Below are 20412 nucleotides of genomic sequence, written 5' to 3'. Positions count from 1 at the left end.
CACTAATAATGGCAATGCCTAACTTAAGATTAACAAGCACTGTGCGTGTAAAAACCTGATCGAAACGAGAGACTATCATATTCTAGACTGAATCATTTTTTATATTCACATAGTATAAAACAAAGTGGTCGCCGCTGTCTGTTCACTTTTATCTTTCCAATTAGGCAACGGATTTTAATAGAAGTTTCCAGCAATAGATAGAGTGATTCAAGAGGAAGGTTATATTTATAACACATGTGTATTATGGCATAGAAGAAGCCGAGAAATTCAAAGATTTGTAATTCATCCGTGCAAAGCCGAGACGAGTCGGTAATACACTTTTAGATACTAAAAGTGTCTCTGCAGATACAGAAGCTAAGGAAATTAATTGACTTCATTTCGTGTGCATAAACCTTAAAACTCTACACAATATTAATGTCTAGGATAAGGTCGCAATAAAAATTCCAATTAAAATAATTAATTTTACCGCGCTAAGTTCAGTAGCAGCCATGTTGCCAAAATGGACGCCTATATTCGTGCAAGCGTGCTGTTCATGTCATGTATCAGTTGGGTTCACATAACGGTATGAAATTACTTAATAATTAATAAAGAATAAACCTTCATGACTGGTATTCCAGAGAGTAATGAGAGGTATTAACCGTGTGGTAACGTCGTGATAATCAATACACTTGAGATATTTGTCTATATTTTAATTCAAAAAGGTACAGGCGAACCAACCGCCATTTCTAGAATTCATTTGGTTTGTTGAGTCAGTCAGAAATATAAAGTGACACTCAATATTTGGTGTGCTCAAATTGTCAACTTATCTCTCTCTTTCTCTGAATTTATTTACAAAGTGGTCCAAAATATCGATTTTCATTCAAAAATACTAAAATTGACTACTCGTAAAACTATTATAGCGAACAAAATAAATAAAAATGTAATTGCTCAAGCAATTGTTTATCTTAATTTTATACATGTTACCTTATTATATAGAACTGTAAACAAAACTTCTATAATATTAATAATACTATAGTAATAGATACTACAGGGTTTTTAATAAAATGTAGGGACTAAAACTACTTTCATCCTTGTCTGTTTTCTGTAATTTTTACCTATAGGCGTACAATATTCGGAGTCATCCATGTTGCTTAGAACCGAACGAGAACCTGACTCTAGCAATGATCATAGACGCATTTGAGATCTACGGCCACGATCCGACTGATAAACTGGATAATTTGTGGCTATACCAGAACGAGATGCTGAGGATCAAGACGGCTGAAGATCAGGTGAAATTTTTACTTTCCTCATTCATTAACAGTCCTATTACTTATAATAAAGTCTAATTTTTGTTGCAGTACATAATAAACGAGCGAGTGCATATTGCTACTGACCATCTTGGTCGGTTTATAAAGCTACACATACAAGAATTAAAGGTGAATAATATAACGCCATAAAATAATAACCCTTGTCCTCATTTGCACAGAACCACATAGTCCCAAATTTACTATATAATTAATATAATTTATAAAAACAATTTTTAATAATTTTTCCCTACCGTAGTACGGAAAAATTATGATACAAAACATTTGAAGTTCATAAGCGGCTAAAATGTACAGGAATAAACTATTTGTGATATTGATTGTAAAGCTTGTACTAACGAACTGGAAATGCGTTTATACTTACATTTTTTTTGTTAAATGTACATAACATTGTATTAAAACTAAATATTCTCTTACATTGTTCAAAATCATTTTATTCAGTAAATAATTATTACAACACCTTCTTTAAAATATTCTCTTCATTCGTGTTTACTATATCCACACTGTATTAATAAATATACTTTAGTAAATAATTATTTCCATAGGTGCTCCTCATAACGTTGGATGATGTATTAGATAATATGCTAACGATGTATGAGAACCATAACTCGGTGGCAGCAGAGAGGAAGGCCACATACACGGGAGGGCCGGTACCCATGGAATTTTACATGAGTCGAGGTAAAAGCTGCTAATGTAAAGTCTACTTAGTATTTATCGATTAAATATTTATTAACCCATGTTTAGGCTTTGCCAAAAAATAATTTTTCGGTAAAAAAATCATATTCGCTGTAATCACTTACTATCAGATGAGCAGCAAGTTCGTTTGGCCCCTTACTATAAAAAAAATTATCAGCGTTATGCTAAATAGAACTTGTTGTAACAATGAGCGTTAAATTCATGATATGAATCCTTAAAGCATCCATAATATACATAAAAAATCTTATATATAAAATTCTCGTGTCACAGTTTTCGTTCCCATACTCCTCCGAAACGGCTTGACCGATTCTCATGAAATTTTGTGAGCGTATTGAGTAGGTCTGAGAATCGGCCAACATCTATTTTAATCCTACGCTCAAAAATGTTAGGGGTAGTCCACCGAAAACTGTGACATTTTTTATATAAGATTATTTTAATGATAAACAACGTTTGCTGGGACAGCAAACGTTGTTTATCATTAGAGATATCTAATTCTTCACACATAGAAAATATCTAAATGAATGCAAATCGTAATCATAAATCTAAATGTTTTGATCACGCTAGGATAGAACCCGCGAGAAGTAAAGCATGCTAGAACACCGGCCATATATAGCCATCAGTAAATAAGTATATAAAGGAACAAATCATATCTTGACGCATTATTACAGAGTTTTACTGCGGCAAAAACGTCTACATATTCATGTCAGAACTGTACAGTGATATTTACAACATGGGGCGGGGTGTGGCGCCATACTGTAAGGACCGCTCGTTCATCTTCCTTGGCTTCTTACACTACCACGATGAACAGAAGTACTACCTCGTCGACGATCCCAACATTTCATTCCCAACTGACAATTATCTGCACGGATTGGAGTGTCATACGGGTATTTGTATATTCAGGTAAGCTTTCATTTCTTTTTACTAGCTGTTGCGTCTTCAGTTATTTTTGAGCGGAACGCGAAACGCGGAGCTATCTTAGTGATAAGATTTGCACTCTTTGTCACGATACTCCTCCGAAACGGCTTGACCGATCGAGATCAAAATTTCATCGAAGGTCGACTGTCGGACCTACATATTTTACGCGCTCCGCTTAACATGTGACTTGGTGTGTAAACAACAAACTGGTAACAAACCTAGTAAATATTCATCGTAATCTATATAATCATCCTCATGATACACACACACTCATGACACAATAGAATGTAGCTTCTGATTAATATTTATTAAGATTAGACACAATTGCACACTTTTTTGAAAGCAAAAAACTATAATCCTTTAGCAACTATATCTATCTATATAGGAAGAATATTTTAATGTCTTCATTTTCATTTTTTCCATGCTTTATTACTAAGCATCACGAGCATTACGAACTGCTTCAGATCTAATGACTTTTAGCACCTACGCTGGCGAAATAAAATAGTCCGAGTTAGGAAGGAACCATTTTCTTGTATTGGAGGAGGTATCTGTACGTGTAATATTATCATATCTGTATTCTATTTAAAGGTTTCCCTTCAAAAAAATATTGCAAAGAGAAAGAGATGTGTCTACGCTCCCCAAAGCAATTGTAAAGTGTGGACTGGTGATGTACAAACTGCCTCCATTGACCGCCGTCTCCTGCATCATCACGTCGGGATCTTTTATCCTCGACTTCAACATACAAGGGTTGCGGTATAGACACCACGATTACCTACTGGTAAATATTATCTCCTGTGTATAATAAAAATAATAATCTAAGGACAATTCACACATCGCCATCTAGACCCAGGTTAAACTAGCTAAAGCTTATGTTATGGGTACTAAATAACTGATACAAATACATAGTTAATATTTGTTTTTTTCATTTTACACATATTATACATAGAAAACAACCAGACCGACCCAATCATACTCATGAATATAAATGTTTATGCCGTAAGGATATGTCCCGCCTTATGTTTGGAGACCATATGACGGTTACAGCGATACTGAGATGCTGGGTGTTCTAGTAGCCTCCGATATGACCTACTCGGTGGCTAAAACGATGCCCTGAAAAACGTCTCAAACGGTTTAAAAAAAACTTTTGGGAATAAAAAACAATGATCTACAGACAACACCTAACGGACACACGTACTACACGAAGGAACCTCAGACGCCGCTTGTCTGTGACCACCATGTCTGCGAGTGGAATTACACCAACCATTATGGCGGTAAGCAGTAAGATTTTTTTGAGCTACAGAAAAAAAAACAGACTACCAATTGTGACAAAATATTTATACAATCATCAACCTCTTTTCATTAATTGACTACCTCTGGGACCTAGCGCTATAGTATAGGTACTGCCTAGGGTGAGACCTCTTTGATTGTACTTTTTATTTTTTTTAAACTGTACTTTATTATATATTTTTTTTAACTTTTATTTGGAGGCAAAGCTAAGTTATGGGTACTAGACAACTGATAGAATATATTTTTTGGAAATACACAATACGTAGAAAACATCCAGACCGATGTAATCATTAATGTTGTGCGAGGAATCGAAACGGCGAACATTGGAAGTAAATCTAAACTTTAGACACTAGATTACCGAAGGCGAAAATAAAATTTAACATGAAGATTGCAACGTCAACGATTGGGACGTATATATGATATCTTTTATATCAAAAAAAGAACTGGAAGGAAGTGAAATAGAGGTGAAGAATATGAAAGTTTGTGCAAACGAAGCAAGTTACAAGTAAATCTATTAATTACACATATATGTATAATATTTGTTGTTTTTTAATAAATTAGGCCCATTCTTAATACCTGGTGATCCTGGAAGCGGCATAGACCCTGTGCCGCCCTACATTGAATCTACCCCGAAGCCGGACGAGCCTGACAACGAAGATAACATCACCGTACCATGTAACTATATTTTTTGTATTTATGGAACAGAAAGTGTCAAACACGATATAAGAGGCCCGTGACACCCGTCAAGAGTTATGCTCACCTCATCCAATTCTGAAGGACTCTCTCAATGTCATGTCATGTTAACATTCATACCGAACCACAGCTTAAAAAATAATATGATTATTATAAATATATTTCATATAAATATTCCTCTTGAAACTCTATCTATTCCTGAAAATTGCATTAAAATTCGTTGCGTAGATTAAAAGATCTAAGCGTACACACAGCGGCAGCTTTGTTTTATACTGTGTATAGGCACAGATAACATAATATTATATAGGTATATATTTTGAACTTTTTGAAACCGGTTACTATACACAAACTTAACGACCCAGGATCAAAATGTACCATTCAGATATTTCTTATCCAATGACATGAACTTTAGACTCAGGATATATATACATTTATTACAGATATACTGGAAGGATGTTTGTTCATGTACCCTCCGAATTACGGCTCCATCGCTGGGAAGAGTTACCTGGATTCTGTGGACCTACACGACGACAGGTTCACTTGTAACGCGGGAGGTGGCAATAAGGTCTTGCACGATTTCATTTCAATTCAAAATATCTTTACTCATGTAGATCTATTACAGACTCTTATGATATATGATATGATTCTACTGAAGAACTGAGAAGAAACTCAGGTCGTATTCTTTTCAATTAAATGTTGTACATGTATACAATAACATTTTTAAATTCAAATTTGGGAGAATAGTGTGACCACCAGTATATGCTATTGCATATGCTGGTGGTCATTCAGCGTATGCTATTGCATATGCTGGTATAACAAACATCCATCCATACTTACAAACTTTCACGTTTATAATATTAAATAGCTGTGCCTGCGGTTTCGCATTTGTGGTTATGCATCAGATATATTACTGTAAAGTTTAATCAAAATCCGTTCAGTAGTTTTTGCCTGAAAGAGTAACAAACATCCATACTTACAAACTTTCGCGTTAATAATATTAAATAAAAAATACATTACATCAATAGAAAAAAACATTAAAAACTGCCATGTATTTGACACACAGGTAACTATACTCTTTCGTTTAAAGTCTATGGTCAAATAGATTAATGATACCACAGATAATACTGTCCTTAGTATTATTTGTCTATACTGAATGTTAACTTTAGATACTATCGTCAAATTTCGACCACTGGGCAACCACTGGGCAACCACTGGTTTGTATTAAAAAGCCAAATTATTCAATTATTAATTACATGTACATTTTATTTTAATAAAGAATATTTTGTTTTATCAGGGTCTGTACTGGTACCCACAATGGATGGGAGCTATGCCACACCATCCATACCCTTCTATAGTAGACCAGAAGGACAACTTCGAATCACCAGGCTCATTCTATCCACATCAGAAAGGCTATGATTATGAAGAGGACAATAAGTAATTTAATAATAAACTAGTTTGTAAAATAAAGTGCTGTTTATTCAACAAATGCAAATCCTTATACTGAATAATATATTTGTACATATATAACATATATGTATAATAAAAATATATGTAAATAACATATATGTATGATAAAACATATGACGATTCTAAGAGGTTAAATCTCAAAAGTTTATCTCAAAGATAATTTGGAAAGTGGCAAAACAGGGGATGAAGGTGTCCAGACAGAAATTGCAGGCTCGCATAAATCTCATACTAGTAGAGTAGTAGTATAGAAGGTGTTTATATCTATTATTCATATATTATGTTAGTAGTTAGCATATATTATATATTATTATAGATCATATGTAATAAATAAAAATTGATCAATATAAAACAATATTAACAAACTACACATATATTATGTACTAAAGAAAACTCTCCAAAAACCTACTCTCAATATTACTGCCACGAGGCAATATGAAAAATGCAGGTGTTCCAGCTTTAACCTCAAAATACTTAGTTACTAATATGTCCCCTAAATTCTTAGATGGTTTGATTATATGTGGCATTTTATCATAACCCTCAAAGTATACATTAACCTTATCACAACTGTATTTATCTTCCTGGTCCCATGGCGCTGGAAACAGCTGTTCAAGCTGATTGATTAACGGCACATTCTCAGGGCAAGCTTTGATAAAATCTGTCATTTGATATTCTGGATACAAGAACAACACTGGCCATTTTAATATACCATCTTCAATGTGGACCACGGCATCTTGAGCACCAGGCAATGTCGGTTCCAACTTTGACAACTCAATGTCATCCTCATCTTCACAATTTGATATCTTTATACCTCTTTCAATTATGACTTTTATTACCGCATCCTTTTGTTCACTATTCTTTGTTTCTAACCTCTCTCTCTTTCTCTGATCCCTTTCTTGTATTATTTTTTTCTTTTTAGCTGCATTCATAAGGTCTATAATTTCTTTGTCTTTCGGTTGACTAGCTAAATATTCCTGGCAATGTTTTATGCATAAGTCATACTTAGCAATCTCTAAAGCTGATTTTGCCGCTCTTAATCTTGCTTTGACATGATTTGGGTTAATTGATAAGGCTTTCTCACTATCATATAGTGAAGACCTATAGTTTTTCAAGTGCCAATGTGATGCTCCTCTATTATTATACAAACTGGCATTAATTTCTGGATCATTGCATTTCACTTTCAGTCCTTCTGTGTAACTGCAAAATAAATTGACATATTTTTTCATAGTCAATAATAACAATACCAACTAGCATACTAAATACCATTCAAATCTATTTAATTGAGTAGGAATGTTTTCAAATTGCTACTTTTATAATACATTAATATTTTTTAAGATTTCTAATAAACAAAATTGTACGACATGTAAGAAACAAGTTATCGAACAAGGAGAGAAAATTTGAATATAATAATTACCCTATAATAGCCAGCCTATAATTCTTGTGTTTGAAATTGAAGTTTCCATCTTCTTTGTAATTGGTTGCAAGCTCCAGTGGAGTGTTCTCATCAGGGTCATACTTCAATTTAGCTAGACCTTCAGCTAGTGGGGACATATCACCATTATCGGGTGCTGTCTTCATGAAGAAAGGATGCTTCTCCATCTCCTCCTGGAAATAGAGATTAATTCATTTACAAAAATGACAGAAAATAAATTTCTGGGTGACTTTGTTTATATTACACAATTACATTATAAATGTTTTTCATTATTTAACTGAAATTCTAGACAGTATCTTTACACAGTATGAAACAAAGTCGCTTCTGCTGTCTGTACGCTTAAATCTTTTACACTATGTAATACATTTTAATGCACTTTTTAGCAATAGATAGATTGATTCTAGAGGAAGGTTTATATTTATAATATAATTTATATCTATAATACATTTACACCTGTGCGAAGCCAGGAGGGTAGCTAGTTAATTATAGTTCTAGTTTTACTAAATACATTACTTCAAGTGTATATTATATATTTCTTCATTATAAGTGAGAACCCGGAAAGACTTGTTTTCATATAAATTAAAATTTAGATTAAATAATGTGACACAAATTAGAGTAATTTTACCCTCTGCCTGCTCTGTCAGAGCTAGTAACATTGTAATAATTAAAAATTCTGGTAGTAATACTCAAATTGAAATGTATGTGATATCAATATAATTTAAGGGCTTTCCCAGGGAACACCTTTTAAATTTTATATTTTTTTTTACCTACAGTTTGGGACTCTTCCAACCTCATGTCATCCACCTCCCTTTAACTGAAATGAAAGTAAAATATATATAAATTATAATTTAAATATATCCATTACCTCCCATCGGTCCTCTGGCCATCCTTCTGTATACCTCTTCTTCTCCAAACTATCAATGAACTCGTCAAGTTCTTTGTCCAATTTCTGACACAAGGCAAGTCTCTCGTCATCTGTCATTGCTTGGTTACCGCTTTTCCGCACCTCCTCAGCCATTTGTATAGGTTATTTTATATTAATAAGTTTTGTTATTATATAGTTTGTCTTCGCGAAATAAGTTTTAAAGAATAGTAATTACGACACTATACGCATAATGACCACTATAAAAATATTTGGATTATTATAATACAATTCAAATTGTTAGTATAAACTAAACAAATAGTCACATAGTACTATACTTTATTTTATTACTTTTCTATTCCATGGAAAACTGATTATCAATAACAGTAAATATTGTTTTAGTTTATTTTAATGATTTCAATTTAAGTTTTAATATCATATTGTCATATGGTTTTATGTTTTACTTTTTGTTTTGACGGAAGTCGGAAATAGAAAATGACAATCCGTATTTTATTACTTTTTTATTTTAGAATCCACAGATCACCAAGAGAACTATTGGAATTTACATTATAGATTAAACATAGTAATTCCTTGTTCACACCTTTACTTTAGTTACACGCGTAAAAGTAATATCTTTTGCATACAATTTAACAATATAAATTAAAAACAGCTATGAAATTTAATATAATAATGATATAATACTTACGTAACAAGAGAGATTAGGTTTATAAGAGATATATTTAAACATTAGTTCTTAATATTTTATGTCATAACTATCTGTTACATATATCTTTTTATATATCTTTTCATACTATTAATATAGAATACCACCATGCCATTTTTGTATATACTCGCATTTTCTGCACTCGTGACGCCTAAAGTACTCAGGCTATTGAGCCTTCTCTACTGCCCTGCATAAGAAGTGTTTATTATTCGGTCATAGTAGCCTTCCTGTACAAGAATTTAACGGAAAGGCAAAGGGAACTGCGCCCATACAGGCATGCATTTAAGCGTTACCTCTAATGTCAATGTCAGTCAAATGTCATATCCATTTCACCTGTAGCTGACACCATCTATCAGTGTCAATTATATGTGGCTTCATTTTTCATTTCACTATGTTGAATTTTGTTTTTAATTAATAATATTATTATACATATAATTTTTAAATAAAATTATAATATTTAAAATATAACAACAGTTAAATATAACAAGTCATCAAATATGTAATAATGATTATATCGTTTTAGAAACACTGAGACTACCAACTGTAACTAAATATCGCATATAAATAAACCAACCGGCTTTCTTTGCATGGTAATATATCTGAAATTCAAACACCATCATGTCTGACGCTTGGGAAGCGATTCAAGCAGTGAAAAGTAAGAGGAACAGTTTAAGAGAAAAGCTTGAGAAACGAAAGAAGGAACGGCAAAATATTTTGGGCGCCAACTTAGTGCCGCCTGAAAAAAGTGAAGGATCGCCGAGCGGAAAAGATCGAGCTGTACATAGCCCGGCGCCACCGAAAAATGAACGTAAGATATATGGTTAATAATTTTTCAAAACAAACATTCAGGAAATGTTTCAGATCTTATGCACTATATCACTATCCCTACCATCCAGTTGGGCTAGCCATTTCATTCGAGCAGAGCTGGCAAGAAAGTCAACTGGTACATTTTTTTGTTAATTTTAAAGCAGTTATACCTTTTAAATAAATAACAGTATTTAAGTAGTGTATGTCATGGCCTAGATTCTCTAGTGGCAGTCCCTCTTAAGCTCAGATGGTTACAGGTTCTATTTCTTGCATGTTACTAATATTTGTATTCATAATTATGATGTTTTTATCTGTCTGGATGTTTTCTAAATATATTATGTATGTATTTACAAAAAGAATTATATAAGTAACTTATTTCAGTTGTGTAGTACCCATAACATATGCTGGGCTTGCCTTGGGACTAGATGGCATTGTGTGAATTGTCCAGGGGTATTATTATTATTATATGTCTAATATATTCAAAATATTGAAATCCCTCATCTTGATAACTAATGAAATACAAGGTCATCTCCCAAATTGTTTATGGTATAATAGACTATAATTAATCTAGTAAAGCTATGTAGATCCAAAACTATTTATTTAGGAAGATTAACAGTGTCATTTTACATGTTACTTGTCATATCAAATGGTCCTATGCCAATTAATAATCTTCACCAATAGTATTACCAGATTAAATTTTTCATTATTCAATTTTAACATATCGAAGTAATCATGTGATAGTGTTTCAGTTGTAGTTATACAGCACAAGTAAATATACTAACATACCCACAAGTAATGATGTATCCACAGAACACACAAATAAAGTATGGCTATGTACCGTTAAAGAATTGGTTACATATGAGTTTCCTAACTGAGGCAGTGCTGGAACAAAACAGGTCAATATCATGTGGTACTTGGTTAAAGGATTTTATCCCATTAAACACCTATTAAATTTACATAAACAAAAGTTGGTAAAGGAATTGAAATCAGTAAATTTAATTAAAGAACGAAACTAAATAAACCTTTTTTAAATTATCTAACTACATTTCTAATTTCAGCTCCTCAAAGAACAGAGAAACCTAAACAAATTCCGTCAGCATCATTAGAAGTGCGGTTGCTACAAGTGTTATCAGACATGCAGCTACAATTGCCATCTACTGCCAGTGCCCTGATGCCTGGACTGGGGGATGTGGATACAGGAATAGTGGCCAGTTTGCTCCAGAAATTTGCCACCCAGAAACTTATAATGTAAGTTGTAATAACTGATATAGATATTACATAATTATGATTACTTACTGATACTGATCATGTTCTTCTTCTTTATTTTGAGTGGCCGCCTCCAATTTGATCAGTGATTTTGCCAATGTCATAGTTTGAGAGACACAGTGTAATTTGTAGATGTGACTTATTTCAGTTTGCTCGGTAAAGTTTGACAATTTCATTCGAGTTTGGTATATTATAATTAAGGACAGCACAACGCTTGAGCTACAACAAACAATTATTAGTATGGTTTTCATGAGGATAGTTAATCTTTTTGTTATGATGATAGAAAGGTTTACATATCCGTACTAGGCATTTACAAGGTACTTTTGGAGGACAGAGTCATGTCAGTTAGTTCATTGTGGAAGTGATAAAATTGCCAGGTATTAGTTGTATACTTTGTTTTGTGTATTTTTTATTCTAAATTTATATGAATTGTAATAAAAATAGCATGGTGCAGCCATCTACCCTAACAATGAACTTAATCATACTCATATATAATTCATAGTAAAAAGCAGCATTTGTAAGAAACATTTCTGTGGGACAATGTTTTCTTCGACTTTGCAAATCTGACTACCAAGTTAAATTATATTCATTACACAAATAAAGTGGTTTTCTATCAATAAAATAATTTCCAAAATCAGTTCAGTAGATCCAAAGTTTACAGTCTACAACCTCAGAAACTCACAAACTTTATCTCTTTGTAATATTAGTATAGATTGTTATGAAGTCTTGTTTTTATGTAAATAGAATAAAGGAGCGTTCTGAGAGCACATTGGATGGAGATATTGAGGTGGTGAGTGCAGAATGTGTGAGATTGGCAGCTGTGCTTGCTGCTCTCATGGAAGAACAATCTGCAACCACAAAGAGGAAAGGTATGGAGGACTTATTTTACTACTTATGAACTATGTAGTAGAAATGACTAGTATATTAGAATGAGGTATCATGATGAAGCATGGTCTGCCACTATTTCATTTGATGTCTTTGTCATGTAAGATTAGACTTAAGATTTGTTCCTAGATGTATTAGCTATTATATTAGAGTATCCCCCAAGTAATAGATGTAATGATTACACTATCATATATATAGACCATAGTTTAATTAGACTTGTCATAATTGTCTGTAATGGACCTACATGAATAAAGATATTTTGAATTTCAAATAGCAGGTACTTCATTCCTCTATATTTTTCTATGTGTGTTACCTGTAGTTTGGTTAGTTAACAGTAATAAACTGGAGCAGGCAAAGTCTCATGGGGCCCCCAGGTCCCTGGTTCCAGGTGTCATGAGCAAAGGAAGAATATTAAATTTATTATATAAGTTTCTAAACTTATTCTATTAAATTAATTTAAAAAACTGTGATGTCTAGTTATTTAATAGTCAATACATAAAAGACTATAATATATTGGAAATATATTGATTAAATATTGACTAAATATTATGCTGCATGAGCTTTTTTTATGAATAAATTATTGTAATTATAAAACTCTTGTACTTTTTCTAGGAAGCAGTGTTACTGATGATAGTACAAAGGTCAAAATAACAAAAACAACCATTGAGGAGAAAAAAACAGGGAAGAGTGACACTGATATAATGGTGGGTATATAGGATATATTTGTTATCCTATCATCACAATTTAAAAGGCATTGTGCCTTACCATTCTCTCTCTCTCTCTTCCTAGCTATATATCCCATATGGAGCTCAGCTTTCCTTCTTCTTCTCCGCCACTTTATCCTGTCCTTACATAGTCCTCAGTCAGAGACCTCACTCTCTAATATGTCCCTAACAAGTACATCCTCCCACCTCTTCGGTCATCTGTTTTTCCCGTTTATTCATAATTTAAGAGTGACCTAATTGCAAAAAAGCAGTATTCTATTTCAATGGCCAAGCTACTTGCTTTGTAAGCCGTGTTTCGGTTCTAGGGTGAGATATTGGTACTATGGGAGTCAGATAATGATGTTTTGTCTGTGGTATAATTCATATTTGTAGGTAGCACCACCTAGAATAAGGGGTTAGTCATTCCAATAATATAAAAAATTGTTTATTAATGTTGTTTATAAATGTTGTTACAGTCATTATTAGCAATGCCGTCTAGTAGAGAAAAGGCAGTCAAAAGGGTGGGCGAGGAGATCATGGATCTACTCAGCAAGCCCACTGCCAAGGAGAAATCACTTGCGGACAAATTCAAAAGCCAAGGAGGTAAGGAAAAGTAATTATGGTACTTGTTACATAATTATAGCTTTGGAGAGGTAGTGTTGGCGCAAATTGTTAGGTATTTCATGGACGGAGCGCCGTACTAATGCATCTATATTGGAAGAACTAGGTATAACAAGAATATTTGGAAGAAGCATTCCTGGTGGTCACGACCGTCAGCCTTGAGGAATCGACAAAGAAGAAACATGTTTATTGCTTTAATTCCGATGGTTGCAGGTTCGATTCCTCACACGATACAAACATTTGTATTCATGAGTATGATTGTTTGTGATGAGTATGTTTGTTGTTGTTCTGGGTATTTAAAGTGTTTACTATATATTTTATTTATGTATTATATATAAAAATACGTTAAATCAATAAAAAAAGCATTATACACTCTACATATATTTTTATAATATTGTTTGTCTTTAAAATTATTTCTCTAAAGTCTTACTGAATGTTAAATTAATTATGATTCAAAAAATTCAAAATTCTTTATTTAGATAACACCATTTTACAATTACATTCTACAGTTGTTGAAGACTCCTTTTGAGCATGATAAAATGTCGATTACTGGGCGATCACTAGTTTTAATAAAATCAAGAGTAAACTCTTGATTTTATTGTATGCATGTATTTGTCAGGTGCGCAAGTAATGGAGTTTTGTCCACACGGCACCCGCGCGGAGTGTATGCGTGCATCAGGACCAGCGTCACACTACACCTGCAAAAAGTTGCACTTCAAGAAGATCATACAGGGTCACACCGACGAGTCATTAGGAGACTGTTCCTTTCTCAACACTTGCTTCCATATGGACAGCTGCAAGTATGTCATGCAACTTTCTCTATCTAAATAGTTTTAGTAATAGGGAATAGTGGTGTCATAGCTAGTAATGTACCCTGTTAGGGTGTCATCGACGCATTTCACCCTGAAAACCATTAAGGTTAACTTCCCTTAAATTTTTTGCAGCAGGTTAACTACTGCAACTAATTTAAGATAAGATATTTAAATAATTTATTTTTGAACAAGTGTACATATTTTTTCATGAATACTTATATCTCAAATATGTACATTGAAGGTAAAGTTCCTCCTCCACAAATAACACATAATATACATTTCTTCAGAATTATGAAAAGTTGCTTTATTAATACGGATTTTCCCCATAAAATAGGTCCATATCTAAGAGTAGAAAGATAGAAATATGATGCAGAAAATAATTAATAATCAAACCCAACTGAAGTTTTAAATAAAAATGAATAAAAATAAAAAGAATATAATGACAGAAATGATGTATAAAAAATTCACATGAAGCTGCCAGTTAGATTCTTTATAATAAAATGAATAAAACAAAAGAAATATTCAAGTTCGGACCGTACTATTTAAGTATGTTATTTAATCAAATATATAAATTAATTTATACTTTTCTTCATAGATATGTCCATTACGAGGTAGACAATACTGATCCTAATGCAAATGCCCACAAATCATCCTTAGAGCCAGCAGGCAAGAGCTCGCAGAATGGTAAGTTATTTTTGTTTCGTCTATTTTATTACCTTAGACTATAGTACCATCGTGGCTTGACGGTGTACTACCCTGAATTATGTCCAAGAGGTCGTGATATCTAATCTGGCCGACATCGAAAAAAAACTTGTGTGTCAATTTATATTTACTTTAGGGTTTGCTCAATAATAATGATTTAACAAATATTTTATATACATGTAAGAAAGAATACTTAAAAGTAATTCCAGTGAATCCTTTGGCATCTTATTGTAAAATTTTATACCTATTACCTATAAAGGACCTATTGACGTTTTCTAATCGATCTTTACAAACAGCGAGTTTTCTTTAAACCTTGTATTATAGGTATAAGTTACTGATATAGGCCGTAAGCATGTTTGCAATACTTTTTCATAAAAAAATGAGTTTATCTATATATTGAATATGTTTTGTTAATTTGTAGGTGCAAGTGTAGCACCTAAGCCAGACGGTGTACTGACGCTTACACCGCCGCAATGGTTACAATGTGATTTACGTTACTTAGATATGACGTTTTTAGGTGAGTTTATTCTTCATTATATTAAAGTACCCAGGTTCATACAATCATATATTGTTTACGAAAATGATACGATTGTGGAGACCTCTATATGATTGTGGCTTAAAAAAAAATATTATATTAAAAACTAGCGGTTAAACTACCTGCGACTTCGTCCGCGAGGAATCATTTTTATTATTAAAATTAATAACATTTCTAAAATAAAAGTAACTTAAGTTACTCCTTATATTTATAATAATAATAATAATTGCCATCTCCTCTCCTTAAAAGGGGAGATGAGAATTTTTGGATAAAAATAATAATAATAATAAACTTTATTGGCCAATAAAACACTTTTACATGCAAGTACACATCGTGTGGTTCAGAGGATACACACTAGACATGCAATTGATATGTTGGTTCAGAGGATATCATTACACATAATTGATATGTTAGGTTATGCAACACTTATGGCGTTATATTAAAAAGTATATATATAATAAATAAATATCTATAAATAGTAATAAATATAAAATATATTAATACATACAATAGATATACACATATTAAGTACTACTGAGGCTTTATGTAATTAAAATTCGGTTTGAAACAATTTCTCACATTGATCATAGTCCAGACTTATTAAAAAATCTTTTATTTTTATTTTGGCTTGAGCTAGAGAATATTTTTTTGCTATCTGCGAGTGAAAGTACAGTCAAAATCCATGCCGCTATATCAGAGAGTAGCAAGAGCAAACAGACAGACAATTTTTTATATTATTTATTACGTGCCGTATATACTTTAATATGTATTTAGTGAAATGCTGTTAATTTCATATTACAATCAGACACTTTAATTTAATTTATTTGTATAGATTGAGAGCGTCGTGGCTCAATAATTTACTACCTTGAATTACGCTCAAGAGCGTACCAACGAGTTGAAATTTGGCGACAAATAAAATCTTTGCCAATTTGTATGTCTGAATAACTCTCCCATTTTATACCAATGTATCTATTATATAAGTAACAAAACCAAGGAGAAATATTGAATAGGTAATTCTTGATGACATTTCATTACTCAGGTAAGTTCGCCGTGATAATGGCGGACCCCCCGTGGGATATCCACATGGAGCTGCCGTATGGCACGATGTCGGACGACGAGATGCGATGTCTGGGTGTCCCTGAGCTGCAAGACAGTGGACTCATCTTCCTCTGGGTTACTGGCAGGTACCAACCATAAGGAAACCATCCATATACAATACCATGTACACTTTATAATCTTTTATAGTTTTACTAATTAAATACTATATTAAATTAATTATTATGTTTAATATATCATAGTAAAACTGCTCTTATAAATACGAAACTTTATCGCGCTTTCACGCCATAACTACTGTACCGATTTGAATGATATTTGGTACACAGATAGTCTAGACCTCGAGAAAAGACATAGGTTATTTTTTAATAAGGTTGTATGGAAATATCATCATATTCAGAACTAGAAACTGAATCCTGTTGATTTGATGGTTCCATAACTAATGGTTCTATAATTTCGGGTCATCATATAAAGAAATTTAATTACAGTCCCGTCACAGAAAATATCGTTACATAAATTCATGTAAAAAAAAGGGCTAGAAACTTATACTTTCAGTCAATAAAGCAAAGTGTTAACAAAGTGATATTTATTTAAACAAAAACAAACAGGGCCATGGAGCTCGGTCGAGAGTGTTTGAAGCTATGGGGCTACGAGCGGGTGGACGAGTTGATATGGGTGAAGACGAACCAGCTGCAGCGAATCATACGCACCGGCCGCACGGGACACTGGCTCAATCACGGCAAGGAACACTGTTTGGTATGATTATATTGGCGTTCTATTACTGCCCCTACATGCTAATATATTGTTTATAATGATTAGATATGAAACGGATATCCGGTATCCGGCCTTGTTTTCATTATCCGGATGGATACCGGAAAGTATCCAGCCATAGGTCGGATAGTAAAATTAAAATAAAATATACCTACTATAATATTGGTTTTTTAATTCTTGATTTATAACGTTAAACTTCAATTCTGTTTCGGTTACTTTTTAGAATATAACCTTAAAATATCTAAAATGTTTGTTGCAGGTGGGCATGAAGGGAAACCCTGAGAATCTGAATCGGGGATTGGACTGTGACGTCATAGTGGCTGAAGTGCGCGCCACCTCTCACAAACCTGATGAAATATACGGCATTATAGGTGAATATATTGTAGAACTCGCAAATAACTGAACCTATATTTAAGACTTTGTATAACTATTACATAGTATAAAATGAAGGCGCTTCCGCTGTCTTTCGCTTAGATCTTTTAAACTACGCAAAGGATTTTAATGCAGTTTTTAGCAATAGATAGAGTTTCAAGAGTAAAGTTTATTTGTATAATACAACGCCGGTCGGCGATCACTCTTCAATGCCATCACGAGCGGCTTCAAGGACGCGCGTCGTCACTCTCTTGTTGATTAATTTATAAATTCGCAATTCATTATATTTAAACATACAGTCCATTTCATTGAAGATACCTTAGGGCCTTGACAGTGGTCCTTCGAGCTGGATATATACACATGAACAGTACTACAACATCACGTTATCATTTGACTCCCGTGTCAGAGGACTAAGATATCATGCCTTTTATTCTGTAATTTCAAAACTGCTAGGCGATTGAAATAGGTAAACGGAGGTATTCACGCAAACGATTTTTTACAAAGTTTACCTCGCATTTGATGGGTTTATATAGGATTTAGGTATTTTCTAATTCTACTAGTAGAGATAACAAGAAACATGGTCGGCAATAAATATATTAGTATAATTATTGTTTACTTCAATCTAATATTGCATGTGTTAGAGTTCACATCAATATTGTAGAAAAATTCGATATTTAAAAACATATTAAAAGTAGATAGTATGTGTTTAGTACTATGAAGTACCAATATAAAGATTATTACAAATATTGTAAATAGCGCCATCTAGTATTTATAGACCGACCTACTACACTGACTTCGGTCTATAAATACGGAGGTTGGTAGTTGAATAATTCGCTAACGTCCGGTGAAGCTGTAAAGGCCAGCTACGGCCAAAAGCATTAGAGTAGTCCGAAAAAAAAAAAAAATTGAATAATTCTCTTTCGTTGGGTGAGCCGCGGTATTCAGTCGACGTGCGCAGAGCGTGCCGGTTATGTTTTAAACAAATTAAATAATGGGTTTATCCCAGTCTTAATTGAGCCTGGGGGGAGGCTGCAATTAGTGAAGGTGAGTGTTAATGCATCCTAAAAGGGCCTTTTAAACCTAAACCCGTGTCACAAGTCACGGGCGCTACTTGAGGTTTCCCTTGCGGTAGCCGGCTTCAAAGCCTAATCGTCATCATTGATTAGTGCTATCTTACACATCTGAGATCAACATTAGCATCCTATAATTTTAAATATTTCAATTTGTTTGCAGAGAGACTAAGTCCTGGTACAAGGAAAATAGAACTCTTCGGCAGACCACACAATGTTCAACCTAATTGGTAATTATTTTTCTTAGAGACAGTTTAAATAGTAGTATACGATTTTTTTCTATTAAGCCTTTTATGGATTGTTATGGTCTATCCGGGTTTCTAGGGTGAGAAGTTACAGAGTACAGAGACATAACACATCAATACTGACCTATATAACAATATTAATTACCCTGGACAATCCATACAGCGCCATCTATAAATAAAACATTACCATTTTATTACATGACTGATATAAAATGTCAATGTCAATATTGTTAATTGTCAAATCAGCGAATTGAGGTTATTTTCTGTGCTTTTATCAAATTAATCTGTGTATTAATACATTGAGCAAGTCTGACAATAGAACCTTATTAATGTTCAAAATTATCATTTAACTTAGTTATGGTCGAAATTTGACCACTGGACTAACACTGTAAACTATTGTCAATTGACACAAGGATAGTGTAATAGCACTTTAATGCATCTGTTATAGGATCACACTCGGCAATCAAGTGGACGGCGTTAGATTAGTGGACCCAGACCTTATAGCAGCATTCAAGAAGCGGTACCCGGACGGCAACTGTATGGCGCCGCCAGCACCCGACGCCGGGCTAGCCTGACCATCGCCAACAACCCATAAACAATAGTAGAAACAAATCTTGCTCAGCATTACCCCACCAGACATCGCTCGAATGGCAAACAAGTTGACGGCTCACATGATGGTAAGATAACCGTCGCCTATATACTTGAACAAAATTACTCATGCATAGACATTCTAGAGGACTAGGAAGTCATGCCTCTTATCCTGTAATTTCAAGTTTGTTAAAAGGTCTCAAACCTAAAATTACAGAATAAGAGGCAGTATATTTTAGTCCTCCTGAATAGTACCGCATGAGTGGTAAAGCGGGCGTCACATGATACTGCACTGTTTGTTCATGTATGTCGGCGACCTTTACCACTTACCATCAAATAGTCAGCCAGCTTGTATACATATTCAAATGCATAAAATATACTCTTTAAATATCAGGTGGCCCGTCCTTTTCAATTGTGTAGAATGAGCCGTCTTAAATTTACAAAAATAAATATGCTTTCCTAATATATGCACATACAGTACACTTGGTACTGAACTTTGCGCAAATGAAGTGCAACTTTACTTAATATTGTACTTGCGATATGTTTAAAACGCAAACACAATGACTCTTGCGCACTTTGTATTTGAGGGCATTCTCCCACAAGCAGA

General features: G+C 33.5%; 3 protein-coding genes across 3 annotated transcripts; 2 read left to right on the top strand and 1 right to left on the bottom strand.

The window, feature by feature from the left end:
- The first annotated feature begins 499 nt into the window (after positions 1-499).
- LOC131849798 (uncharacterized) lies at positions 500-6600 on the top strand. Its single transcript, XM_059199918.1, has 10 exons — positions 500-562; positions 1101-1268; positions 1338-1415; positions 1847-1979; positions 2666-2897; positions 3501-3690; positions 4084-4183; positions 4761-4874; positions 5333-5457; positions 6187-6600. Exons 1-10 carry the CDS (start codon positions 500-502, stop codon positions 6328-6330), a joined length of 1347 nt encoding a protein of 448 aa, XP_059055901.1. The 3' UTR covers positions 6331-6600.
- Positions 6601-6671: 71 nt separating this feature from the next.
- Positions 6672-8889, bottom strand: LOC131849795 (DNA polymerase interacting tetratricopeptide repeat-containing, protein of 47 kDa). The gene is made up of 3 exons (XM_059199914.1): positions 8654-8889; positions 7771-7961; positions 6672-7553 (listed from the first exon to the last, which is right to left on the bottom strand). The coding sequence occupies exons 1-3, from the start codon at positions 8804-8806 to the stop codon at positions 6740-6742; spliced, it is 1158 nt and encodes a 385-aa protein (XP_059055897.1). The 5' UTR covers positions 8807-8889; the 3' UTR covers positions 6672-6739.
- An 880-nt stretch (positions 8890-9769) lies between these two features.
- LOC131849618 (N6-adenosine-methyltransferase catalytic subunit) lies at positions 9770-20392 on the top strand. The gene is made up of 13 exons (XM_059199727.1): positions 9770-10182; positions 11240-11429; positions 12192-12316; positions 12945-13036; positions 13513-13639; positions 14277-14457; positions 15065-15153; positions 15593-15688; positions 16746-16890; positions 17368-17515; positions 17790-17901; positions 19136-19202; positions 19666-20392. The coding sequence occupies exons 1-13, from the start codon at positions 9993-9995 to the stop codon at positions 19790-19792; spliced, it is 1689 nt and encodes a 562-aa protein (XP_059055710.1). The 5' UTR covers positions 9770-9992; the 3' UTR covers positions 19793-20392.
- The last annotated feature ends 20 nt before the right edge of the window (positions 20393-20412 follow it).

Source organism: Achroia grisella, unplaced genomic scaffold (assembly GCF_030625045.1).
Source record: "Achroia grisella isolate CSIRO2021 unplaced genomic scaffold, CSIRO_AGI_Agris_v1 utg660, whole genome shotgun sequence".
NCBI classification, from domain to species: Eukaryota; Metazoa; Arthropoda; class Insecta; order Lepidoptera; family Pyralidae; genus Achroia; species Achroia grisella.
This window is presented reverse-complemented; position numbering and strand designations above follow the sequence as displayed.